The sequence below is a fragment of the Hyla sarda genome, chromosome 1 (assembly GCF_029499605.1).
Source record: "Hyla sarda isolate aHylSar1 chromosome 1, aHylSar1.hap1, whole genome shotgun sequence".
Lineage (NCBI taxonomy): Eukaryota > Metazoa > Chordata > Amphibia > Anura > Hylidae > Hyla > Hyla sarda.
Window position 1 is genome coordinate 269,501,662 of NC_079189.1, and position 12,996 is coordinate 269,514,657.

The following is a 12,996-nucleotide window of genomic DNA, read 5'->3' on the forward strand; positions in this document are numbered from 1 at the left end:
AGTCCATTTGTAAACACTAGCATACACACACATAACCGGGACTACAACTCCCAGCATGTGTCATTCAGGAATCCCCCCCCCCTTTCACACACAGAAATCATTCCCAGTCCGAGATTTATTCCCCTGCTGGCTATATATCCCCAGCCCGTGCACATTGTTATCCTCCCCTTCAGATAATACTCTTCTATGTCTTCTTTCAGTGCAGACCTCCTCAGAAGCAATGTCCTCGCTCTCCCCCTGCTCTGGCTTATTTCTCTCGTGCACACCTGCATCCTCCAGGGGGGGGGGAGATGAGGGGGCGTGGCTTATCCCTCTCATGCAGTTCTGAAAGAGCAGAAAGAAAAAAAAAGCTCTGACATGTTGTCCACAGCCTAATCCTAACATGTGGACAACAGTAAGAGATCCAACACAGAACTTCCTAGCCCACAAACAGGTAAGAAAGAAAGACACATGCTACACAAACATACAATACATGTCAATTGCAAAAAACATGTACATTAAAAGAAGATGCAATATAGCCAGAAATCTTAACCACCGGAGTACCCCTTTAAGGGGGTAAAGGACGTCGCCCCTGCAGTAATGTCTGACACTGGGTTTTTTAACTAGACCCATATGCAGCACAAGGCCTCAATTTCGGCTGCATTGACTGGGAACCACTCATTGGGTCTAGCTAAAAATGAGCCCGGGTTTGCGGCAACGAGCTGTTGGGCATACAGGTTCCTCTGGTCAACCATCAGATTGACAAAGTCGTCACTGAAAAAAAAATAAAAATAAAATAGTGCATTTCAGTGAACCCAACAATGTCAATCCTGATTCCTGAGTCCCCAACAAACTCAGGAATCACGGGCTCGTGGTCCGCTGGCTGAGTCCAGACAACTTCGCCGGTAAGGGGCACCAGTAAACTTGGCTGGGAGGCTTGACTAGTATGAGCGCCAGAGGGACTCATACTAGCATGGGGCACAGGGTCAGGAGCAGAGGAGGTTTCTGGCCTCGCTTGGCGGCATCTCCGCCGCCTTGGTGGCTTAACATCAGAAGATGATGAGGAGGACAAGGAAATAAAGGTGGGGTCTTCCTCATCCTCGGCGCTTTCAGAGTCGGAGGGAAGTAAGGCATATGCCTCCTCTGCTGAAAATGCCCTGCGGGCCATTTCCCTGCTCTAATGGGGGGGTGAAATGTATATATGAGGGGGGGGGGGGGGAAACATTATTGGCGTGCGTGCTGCATGTGGTGTGGTGCGATACTACCTCCCTAACTCGCCCTAACCTAACTAACCCGCCCTAAGAACAAAAATATTAAATAAAACTAAAAGTAAAAAAAAAAGAAAAAAAACAAACACTTCTAGCTAAAAAAAAAAACCTGCGCCAAAAAAAAAGCGTTTACCTAATCAGTGGTGTGCACACTGATTAGTGCTTGGTGGCGGCAGAGGGCGGAGAAGTCAGTGGGGGGTCTGGTCAGTCAGCCCGGAACAGTGGCTGATGGCATGTACACAGACCCCCCCACACAAAAAAAACTGAAAAATAAAAACTGAACCCCAAAACAACGCTAATCAGTGATAAATCACTGACAGTGGTGGGGCAGGCCGCACACACAGGTATGGTCCATCCACACAGCACAGGTCTGCTACTGGTGGCACGGACCGTCTAAAGGTGCAAAAAAAGAAAATAACAAAGACGCTTTAATCCCCCAAAAAAAGTGGGGGCGTGGCCTGGCTGTTGAGGCGCATGGTCGTGCGTCGCTAGAGCTCCATGACTCGGCCTGAATAAAGTGACTTAACCGCAGCATTTACCTGCTCTTTAAAGCACCACCGGATGCCTACCGCTACCTAAAGATGCCGGTGGTACAGAGGAGGCAGAACAGGCGAGGATCGTTCGCTAAATTTAGCTTTGTGCCGCATGCGGCCTACATCCAAGATGGCTCTGGCGAAGCCTCCCCACAGTTGCCTGCAGCACCGCGGTCGCCGCGCACCAGGGAGCGCTCCGCAACTACACCAGACCGGCGACCCAGATCTTCCTCTGATCCAGCGCAGCGCAGAGGGACGCCACCACCGGAAGACCCGGTGGAAGTTGATGCTTACCGCACACAGGAGGCTGCCCGGGGTGAGCCCCGATCTGCGCCACACAGTCCATGCTCCGCGAGCCGCCGCAGCGCTGGAGAACGGACTTCCACAAGTAGCCTGGCAGATCAAGGAGTTCGCTTGTCACTGACTGCAACAGAGTAAAAGGTGAGCAATGCAGGCGCAGCTTTAACTGAATCTGAACATGGAAGAGGACTTGCTGGCTGCAATGCCTGTAGCTGACAGGTCTTTAACTGACACTACAATGAGGGACATGTTGTTGCTCCTACATAATACCTTTCTAAAAGATATACAAAAAGTAGTGTGTACAATACAGTCCTCTCTCCAAGATATAGGGGCCAGAGTGGACCATATTGAACAGAAATTTGGTGACTTTGCTAAATCCCACAATGATCTAATAGACCTCCACTACAATGCCGAGGGTGAAATGGTCACATTGAGAGCTAAAGTTGCGGACCTCGAGGACCGCAGTAGACGCAATAATATCAAACTGCGGGGGGTCCCTGAATCAGTGTCTCCGCAAGAAATTCCTGAGTATGTCCGTAATCTTATTAAACATACCATACCTGAGTGCACCCCTTATGAATGAACTATAGATCGTGCTCACCGGGTCCCACGGCCCCGGAACCTGGATGAAACAACCCCTAGGGACATTCTTGCAAGGATACATTTTTTTCATATTAAGGAACGCTTGATGGAACACACAAGACGCAATAATGGACTGCCTGCACCATATCATTGCGTATCTATTTACACTGATTTGTCGGCTGCTACATTACAAGCTCGGAGAGCACTCATTCCCATTACTTCTGCGTTGAGAGCGGGAAAGGTCCTATACCGATGGGGCTTTCCGATACGCCTACTTATCAAGAGAGACAACACTGTTTATGCGATAAAATCAGTGAGGAAGGTGAGGATAGGGGATAAGATGTGTAAGCACCAGAGTACCCCTTTAACCCTTTGGGTGTTTCAGAGGAATAGCAGCAAATTGAAGGAGAAAATTCTAAATCTTCATTTTTTACACTGGCATGTTCTTGAAGACCCAGTTTTTGAATTTTTACAAGGGGTAAAAGGAGAGAAATCTTCCTAAAATGTGTAACCCAATTTCTCTCGAGTAAGGAAATACCTCATATGCGTATGTCAAGTGTTTGGCAGGTGCACTAGAGGGCTCAGAAGAGAAGGAGCGACAGTGGGATTTTGGAGAGTGAATTTTTCTGAAATGGTTTTTGGGGGCATGTCGCATTTAGGAAGCCTCTATGGTGCCAGGACAGCAAAAAAAAAAAAAAAAAAAAAACCCTCATGGCATACTATTTTTGAAACTACACGCCTCAAGGAACGTAACAAGTGAGCCTTAACACCCCACAGGTGTTTGACAACTTTTCGTTAAAGTTGGAGGTGTAAATTATTATTATTATTTTTTTTTTACTAAAATGCTAGTTTTCCCCCAAATTTACAATTTTTGCAAGGGGTAATAGGAGAAAATGCCCCCCAAAATTTGTAACCCCATCTCTTCTGAGTATGGAAACACCCCATATGTGGAAGTCAAATGCACTGCGGGCGCACTACAATGCTCAGAAGAGAAGGAGTCAAATTTGGCTTTTGCAAAGCAATTTTTCATGAATTGGTTTTTGGGGGGCAGGTCCCATTTAGGAAGCCCCTATGGTGCCAGGACAGCAACAAAAAAAAAAAAACACATGGCATACTATTTTGGAACCTACACCCCTCAAGGAACGTAACAAGGGGTACAGTGAGCCTTAACACCCCACAGGCGTTTGACGACTTTTCGTTAAAGTTTGATGTGTAAATAATTTTTTCTTTTTTTTCACTAAAATGCTAGTTTTCCCCCAAATTTAAAATTTTTGCAAGGGGTAATAGGAGAAAATGACCCCCAAAATTTGTAAACCCATCTCTTCTGGGTATGGAAATACCCCATGTGTGGACATCAAGTGCACTGCAGGCGCACTACAATGCTCAGAAGAGAAGGAGCCACATTTGCAAATTTTGCTGAAATGGGGGGGCATGTCGCATTTAGGAATCCCCTATGGTGTCAGGACAGCAAAAAAAAAAAACATGGCATATTATTTTGGAAACTACACCCCTCAAGGAACGTAAAAAGGGGTACAGTGAGCCTCAACACCCACAGGTGTTTGATAAATGTTCATTAAGTGGGATGTGAAAAGGAAAAATGTGATTTTTTTTTACACTAAAATGCTGGGGTTACCCCAAATTTTTCATTTTCACAAGTGGTAAAAGGAGAAAATGTCACTGTAAATTTGTAAGTACATATTTTTTTGGAGTAAGGACATATCTCATGTCTGGGCGTAAACAGCATGCACACCGGTCTCAGAGGTGCGGGAGATCAGTCAGGGTCCTTGAGCTGTGTATTTCTCCTATGGAGCCAGAACAGTGGGACCCCCCCAAGGTGCATTACATGGGGTAAGTAACTGGGGTACACTAAATAACTAAAATGGGGCACAGTGGGACATAAAATTATTTAAAAAAAAGGTTATGTTCCCAGAATGATGACTCAGAGCATAGCCAAAACTAAAAAAATATGCCCACCCCAAACCCTATGCTCCGAATCATCATTCTAGGAATGTGATGTGTGTGGCCGTCCCTAAACTGTTGCCTCAAATGCGCACCCTGCTCAGGTGGAGAGAGCGCTGCACATTTGAGGCAACATAAAAAGTCCCCGATGATAGTGACTCAGTGACCCATGACCCATTTTTTATAAAAAAAAATTTATAAATAAAATACCCCCAGAGGTCTTAGTTTTAATTTTTTGAGCAATTAAGTGGTTTTATGGGGTTAAAACTTGGAATGTACTCTGGACTTGGTACATTGGGGTCAAATTGCGGAAAATTTAAATGAAGAGAGAAAATTTAGTACTCCATGGAAGTGTGATACTCCCTGAAGCAATCCTTAATGCAGAGGCCCGGCTGATTGGGGCAAGTGTCACATTGAGTGATGGTGTCCTTCCAAATCCCCCTCTTGTAACACACTCTGCATCTTTTCTGGGCTCGTCTCTTCTTTCCTTGGGAAGTCCGGCCTGCTCTTTCCCGGTCGCCAAAGATCAGGACGTTTAGGACTTCTTCTTGGAACTGGAGGAATGTCCCTGTGTTGCCAGCGTACTGGGACAGTACAAAAGAGTTGTACATGGCAACCTGTACCATGTAGACCGCAACTTTCCTGTACCATACCCGTGTTTTACGCATGGCGTTATATGGCTTGAGGACTTGATCAGAAAGATCAACTCCCCCCATATACCTATTGTAGTCCAGAATAAAAATCGAGCTTGAGGACCGTTGTTGTGGTACCTCGCACAGGGACAGGTGAGCTGCCTTTACCATGAATAGTGGTCAGCATAAGGACATCCCTCTTATCCTTATACTTGACCAGCAACAGGTTTTCATGGGTAAGGGCACGGGACTCACACTTGGGAATAGGTGTCTGGCGGCAAGGCATGTGAACAGAGGGATGCTGGTATAAAAGTTGTCCACGTACACATGGTAACTAGAGATGAGCGAACTTAAAGTAAATTCGATTAATCACGAACTTCTCAGCTCGGCAGTTGCTGACTTTTCCTGCATAAATTAGTTCAGCTTTCCGGAGCTCCGGTGGGATAGAAAAGGTGGATACAGTCCTAGGAAAGAGTCTCCTAGGACTGTATCCACCTTTTCCAGCCCACGGGAGCACCTGAAAGCTGAACTAATTTATGCAGGAAAAGTCAGCAACCGCCGAGCCGAGAAGTTCGTGACGAATCGAATTTACTGTAAGTTCGCTCATCTCTAATGGTAACCCTTATCCAGCAATGGGTGCAAAAGCTCCCAAACGATTTTCCTGCTAACACCCAGAGTGGGGGAACAATCTGGGGGTTCAATATGGGAATCTCGTCCCTCACACACTCTAAACTTGTAAGTGTACCCGGAGGTATTCTCACAAAGTTTATAGAGCTTCACGCCATACCGCGCCCGCTTCGAGGGAATATACTGGTGGAAGAGGAGTCTCCCCTTAAAACTGATAGGAGACTCATCAACCGAGAGCTTCCTGAGCGGTACGTAGGCCTCCAAAAATTTGGCCCCTAAGTGATCGATGACCGGCCTCACTTTGTAAAGCCGGTCATAAGTGGGATCACTTCGGGGTGGACATGCCACATTATCTGCATAATGCAGGCATTTCCAAATGGCCTTGAACAGCTTCCGTGTCATGGCCATACTGTAAAGCGGGGTCTGGTATAGGATGTCCCCGCTCCAGTACTGTCTGACACTGGGCTTTTTGACCAGGCCCATATGCAGCAAGAAGCCCCAAAATGTCCTCATTTCTGCTGCATCAATGGCGCACCATTCATTGGACCTGGCCAAAAAAGGAATCAGGGTGGTGGGCGATGAACTGCTGGGCGTACAGATTCGTCTGCTCCACCATCAGATTGACAAAACTGCCACTGAAAAAATAACTGAAATAGTAAATTTCAGTGAATCCAGAATTGTCAATCCGGATTCCGGAGTCGCCAACAAACTCTGCAATCCGTGGCTGATAACCCTCTGGGGGTCTCCAGACAGGTTCATCGGAAGGGGGCTCTGGTAAACTTGTCTGGGGGGGTCGGACTCCTAGTACGAGCGGCATCGCCACTCGCACTAGCGCCGGCCACTATCATGGGGGGGGTGTGGCCTCGTGTGGCATCTCCGCCACTGTGCAGGGGGCTCATCATCACTGCTAGATGATGAGGAGGACAATGAAGAACACAGGAATGTTGGATCTTCATCGTCCTCACTGGCAGATTCGGAGGGGCAAGAAAAGCAGTGGCGGATGGGGGGGGTATGTACTGTGTGTGTGCGCTTGGTTTAACTTTGTATAACGGTGTGTGATTAGAAATCACACACCGTTATATGAGGAGAAAAATGCTGCAGCCAAAAAAAAAATGGGGGGGTTAATGCAGCGCCCTGAACCCCTAATAGGGCCCGGGTCACACTGAAAAACTGCAGAAGACCCATGGGGACCTATTAGGGAGTCAGGGGGGGGGGGGGGGGATGTTTACTTTTTACCCTACCTTTCCCTGATCTATGGGGGCTCCAATCCCGGCAGAGGGGGGGTCCCGGTCTTCCCCCAGCAGCTCTAACCACTGACTGAACTCAGCCAGCGGCAGGAGCTGCGGGAAGATGCTGTTAACCCCTCCCCTGTCAACTGCTATTGGCTGACAAAATCGCCACCTCCCCATAGATACAGTGGGTGATAGGGGGTATCATACACCCCCAATCACCTTGTATCTCCGGGTCAGCGGGTCACACATCGCCGGAATAGCCACAAATCACATGTGTCAATTCACATGCGATTTGCGGCGATCATGGCGGGGGGTTCTGATGACCTCCCTGGGCATTTGCACGGGATGCCTGCTGAATGATTTCAACAGGCATCCCAGCCCGGCGGTGACCGGAACTGCCCATGACGTAACTGTACGTCATGGGTCCTTAACACCGAGGGTGTTGGGACGTAACGTTACGTCATGGGTCCTGTAGTGGTTAAGGACCAAGGACGTACCGGTACGTCCCAAGTCCTCTCCCGTTCTATAATGCGGGCCACGCCGTCATAGCGGGTCGGGTCCGGCCTCTAACAACGGCCGGGACTCGTGGCAAATAGCGTACAGCACTGATCTCGGTGCCGCTCACTTTTAACCCTTTAGATGCGGCGCTCAAAGTTGAACGTCGCGTCTAAAGTGAAACTAAAACGTTGCTGGCTAGCTCAGGGGGCTGTTCGGGATCGCCGTGGCGAAATCCCGAACAGCTGAGACACAGCAGGAGGGTCCCTTACCTTGCCTCCTGGTGTACGAGCACTGGATGACTGTTCAGTCCCTGAGATCCAGGCATGAGCAGTCAAGAGGCAGAATCATTGATCAATGGTTTCCTATGAGAAACCAGTGATCAATGTAAAAGATCAGTGTGTGCAGTGTTATAGCCCCCTATGGGAGCTATAACATTGGGGGAAAAAAAGTGAAAAAAAAAAATTTGAAGATCATTTAACCCCTTCCCTAATACCCTAAGTTTGAATCACCCCCTTTTCCCCATTAAAAAAAAAAAACTAAATAAAAATATATGTGGTATTTTTTTTCAAATTTTGTCTCACAATGATTTTTTTTCCGCTTCGCCATAAGTTTTTGGGTGCAATGACTGATGTCATTACAAATTAGAATTGGTGGCGCAAAAAATAAGCCATCATATGGATTTTTAGGTGCAAAATTTAAAGAGTTATGATTTTGTAAAGGTAAGGAGGAAAAAACGAATGAGCAAAAACAGAAAAACCCCGGGTCCTTAAGGGGTTAAGGTAAGTGGCTCAACGGTGTTTAACCCCTTGAAATCACCAGTTACTTATTCAAAACACAAAATGTATATAGTTGGCAAGGTTGGCACCTCTTATTACCAATCCGCTGTTTGGGTCAGGCTGGATACAGTTGGGCATTAAGCAGGGGCCCTTACTCTTTATATTTCCACCTCTAGGTTGGCCCAATGGCATTTAACATTCAAATTCCTCAGTTACTTATTAGAAAGGCACACTATCCACCGTATCTTATTTTACAGCAAAAAAAACAATCTTTTCAATTTTTTTCTGAATCTGATTGTTTCTAAATAAAATATTCATAAAAGCAGGTTTACTGCAGAGGAACAAGGAGAAAAGGGTTATGACCATATAAGAAGCCAACTTCAGCCTCGTATGGAAGAAATCAAGGGTCTATGTAATTTTGCACAATTTCTAATTCAGCAGAAGTTATTATAATAGAGTGGCTGGGCACTGGAACCCCCAACAAATTATGAGAGCTAAAGAGATCCTGTGCCAAGCATCATGCCTATCCTGCTCCCTCTGAATTTTAGACAGTATACAATAGTGGTCTACAAACTGTAGACCCACAAATGTTGCAAAACTACAGATCCCAGCTGCCCAGACAAGCCACAGGCTTTCTGGGCAGCTGGGAGTTGTAGTTTTGCAAAACCTGGAGGTCCACAGGTAAAAGACCAGTGGTATACAGCTTACAAGTAACTCTACAAGGCTAGTCAACAGAAGCCGAAGAAGCTCAATACTTTTCGCCACGAGCGATGGAGCAGAATGACCAGATCAGCCCACACTATATACGCTGCTTTCCACGCACACGTGATAGCAACGATAGAGGAGAAGCCTTCAGAGTGCACAACATCATCCTCCAGAACACCAGGATCAGAATACTGTACAAAAGCTGACCGCCCCTTGTTACACACGACAGAGAGCCCTCCACACAGGACAAGAACCTACAGGTACTGCCAGCTTTCGTACATGACGCATAACGGATCATACGCACTCACCCGGCTACACTGATGCAAGGCGCCTGCCATCTTTATACAAGAATTCCCTTTGACCTTCGCGCACGTTAGCAGCTACAGGACTTCCGATAATGTCATGGTCAGGTGATCAGTCACGTGTAAGAGACGTCCTCCCATTGTGTGGTTTGCTGACTGTATCACTCCGTGGGATACTGGAACGTTAGGCTGGGACTACATGGAGCTAGCAATTTTTTTGTGCTATTCAGGCTTAGTTCACATTACATTTTGATTTCGGTTTAACTGACATGTTCAACATATATATATTATATATCTATCTATATAAATAAAACTCAATGGGGGAGATTTATCAAGATATTTTAGATCTAATTTCCACATTTTTTTTGTCTATACTTTGACTCTTTGACTAGCGTGCGCCTTATTCATCAATAATGCGCAGCGTAATGATGAATAAGGTGCAGCTCTCCTTTAGCTTGAAAAGTTGTCTAACGTACACCTTTTCTAAAAACGAGTCAGACCAACAACCAGATGTTTGGGTTCTCAACCTGTGGTACACGTACCCATAGGGGTACGCCACGGGTTGAGCATTGGTATGCGAAAGCGCCGACAAATACTGGCCATGCACTGGCAAGTACTTGTCAGAGCATAGCGGAGCAAACCTCCAGCTGTTGGAAAACATTCTCAGCATGCAGTAACAGAAGGGCATGCTGGGACTTATAATTATGCAACAGCTGGAGGCACACTACTATAACTTTCAGCATGCCCTTTAGCTGTCCGTTCATGCTGGGGGTTGTAGTTATGCAACAGCTAGAGGCACACTGGTTGCAAAACACAGAGTTTGTTACATAACTCAGTCTTTCCCAACCCGTGTGCCTCCAGCTGTTGCAAAACTAAAACTCCCAGCATGCATGGTCTGTCAGTACATGCTGGGAGTTATAGTTTTGCAACAGCTGGAGACACATGGGTTGGGAAACACTGAGTTATAAAACAGATAATGTGTGCCTCCAGTTGTTGCAAAACTACAACTCCCAGCATACCCAGACAGCCAAAGGGCATGCTGGGAGTTGTAGTTTTGCAACAACTGGAGGAGAACAGATTGGGGACCACTGTGTAGTGGTCTCCAAACTGTGGCCCTCCAGATGTTGCAAAACTTCAACTCCAAGCATGCCCAAACTGCGTAGGCATGCTTAGAGTTGTAGTTCGGCAACATCTGCAGGGCCAGATGTTACAGAACTACAACTCCCAGCATGCCTGGACTGTCTGGGCGTGCTGAGAGTTCTAGTTTTGCAACACCTGGAAGAAAACAGATTGGAGACCACTGCACAGTGGTCTCCAAACTGTGACCCTCCAGATGTTGCGAAACTACAACTCCCAGCATGTCCAGACAGCCAAAGGCTGTCTGGGCATGCTGGGAGTTGTAGTTTTGAAACTCCTAGAAGCAGCAGTGAAGATTTGTGACGATCTTCACTGCTGACTCTGATGCCGACGCTGCCCCATTGCCTCCCCCATCCCCATCCCACGCTACTTATGGCTCCTGCGTCGTCCTGCGCGCTGTGCAGCGCAATGACGAGTGACATCCTCAACGCGACGTCACCGTCAGTGCGCACAGTGACAGCGCAGGACGCCCCCGGAGCCAGAAGTAGTGCGGACCCCGGGAACAGGTAATTATAAAACCGGGGATGGGGGAGGCAATAGGGCAGCGGTGGTGGTTGGACTAGGGAGGACCCCAGGACGGCAGGGGGAGAGAAGCTGGCGGCGGTCCCCTGCTTCTGTGCTGCAGCAGCTGCAGGGGGGGTGCAGCGGGTGCCCGGGCCCCTTACTTGAGTACTGGCTGTACCCCTCTGACGGCAGCCCTGGCTGCATACAAGTTCCTAATACTAGTATCATGCCCTTGTATGCTAGTGTGCATGGGCGGCCCGACCGCTCTCCGATCTATAAGAACGGGTCAGGTCGGTGACTGAGCACCGGCCCTGGATGTGAGAGACGTAGAACTTTTTGTCACGTCTACTGTGAGGTGGTGTAGCATAGCGACAAATAATTGTCATTTGCGTGAGAAATAGTGACTTTTCAGGAAAGTCGCAAATAATAAATACGTGACCACTGCATGGTCATAAATAAAATGGTCTACATTTAGTCAGAAAAGGAAAAAGTATCTATATGACGCTAGAAAGTCGCTAAAAAGCCCGCTAACGCCTGAATAGCGCAAATAAATAGACAAAAAAAATGGTCTAAAGGCAACGATGAATCTCCCCCAGTGTATGTGTGTATGTATGTTCAAGCATCACGTCCAAACGGCTAAAGATATTAACATGAAACTTGGCACACATGTTACTTATATGTCAACAACAAACATAGGATAGGTGATTTAACCCTTACTCACCCCCATTTGCCAGGGGCGGGGTTTATGTTTAAAGTCCCATACAAGTCAAGTCGGAGTAGGAGGTCAAGATAGGAGGACGGGATATGAGAACGGGATAGGAGGTTGGGATATGGGGTTGCGGTATGACAACAATATATGAGGACGGGATAAGAAGTCAAAAGCTTCCTCTGTTGATTAGGAAGGAAAAACCGGGCAATGCTGGGTACTCAGCTAGTCTACATATATATATATATATATATATATATATATATATATATATATATATATAAAACTCAATGGCCCTCATTCCGACTCTTTTTATCAGGTTGTGTGCCTAAATTCTGTGTAAATTCTGAATGTGCGATAGAAAAAAAAAACTACAGAATCAGAAACACTCAGAGTGAAAAAGAAACTACAAAATGGGCGTGGTTTTTGGGAAAAGAGGCGTGTTCCCTACATTTCATCCAAAATCACTCGTCTTTTCTGAAAACCACGCTGAAAATCAAGTTAAATTTGTGGGAAGAAAACTCTACACTTTAAACCATGTATAAAGTTTCTGAAAGCAGAGTAAATTAGTAAATATCATGGGGGAAAAAAAGGTTGGAACAGCGAAAAACACAACAAACCCTGCCCATTTTGGCCTTAAAGTGGTACTCCACTTGTTCTGAACACTTGGAGAGGGTCATGAAGTCACTGCCACGCCCCTCAGGATGTCACACCATGCCTCTTCAATGCAAGGCTATGGGTAAGGTTGCCACCTTTCTTGCAACAAAAAAAATACCGCCCATTGTAATTTGCATAATGATATATGCGTGACATCACAGGAAGCTACGCCCATGCCCATATACGTCCTGTCACGTACCAGCCCAGCGTTGGCAAATTATCCCCTCAGCCACCGGAGTCTGGCAGTGAGGTCCACAGCAGGGTTCAGGGGTAGGTTGACAACTCATGTGGACCCCGGGCAAGAGTGGATCATGGGGGGCCTCATGTGCTGCTCACCCATGTGTGAGGCACACCTATATAGGTGCTCTGCCCACATACTATAAAATGTATATTTTTTTTATAGATATTTTAAAGGGGTGCTCCAGTGGAAAACAATTTTTTTAAAATCAACTGGTACCAGAAAGTTAAGCAGATGTTTAAATTACTTCTATAATAATTAATAATCCTTCCAGTACTTATCAGCTGCTGTATGCTCCAAAGGAAGTTCTTTTATTTTTGAATTTCTTTTCTGTCTGACCACACTGCTTTCTGCTGACACC

General features: G+C 46.6%; 1 protein-coding gene across 6 annotated transcripts in view; it reads right to left on the reverse strand.

Annotated features, from left to right (window-relative positions):
• TIMM44 (translocase of inner mitochondrial membrane 44) overlaps positions 1-9,523 on the reverse strand; it is a 443,715-nt gene extending 434,192 nt beyond the window's left edge. For 2 of the 6 annotated variants that reach the window (XM_056572218.1, XM_056572200.1), the window contains exon 1: positions 9,400-9,523. In XM_056572218.1, the coding sequence (XP_056428193.1) occupies positions 9,400-9,429 (30 nt within the window). In that variant the 5' untranslated portion in view covers positions 9,430-9,523. The other 4 variants (XM_056572226.1, XM_056572208.1, XM_056572192.1 and 1 more) reach the window with 2 other exon arrangements.
• Positions 9,524-12,996: the final 3,473 nt, after the last annotated feature.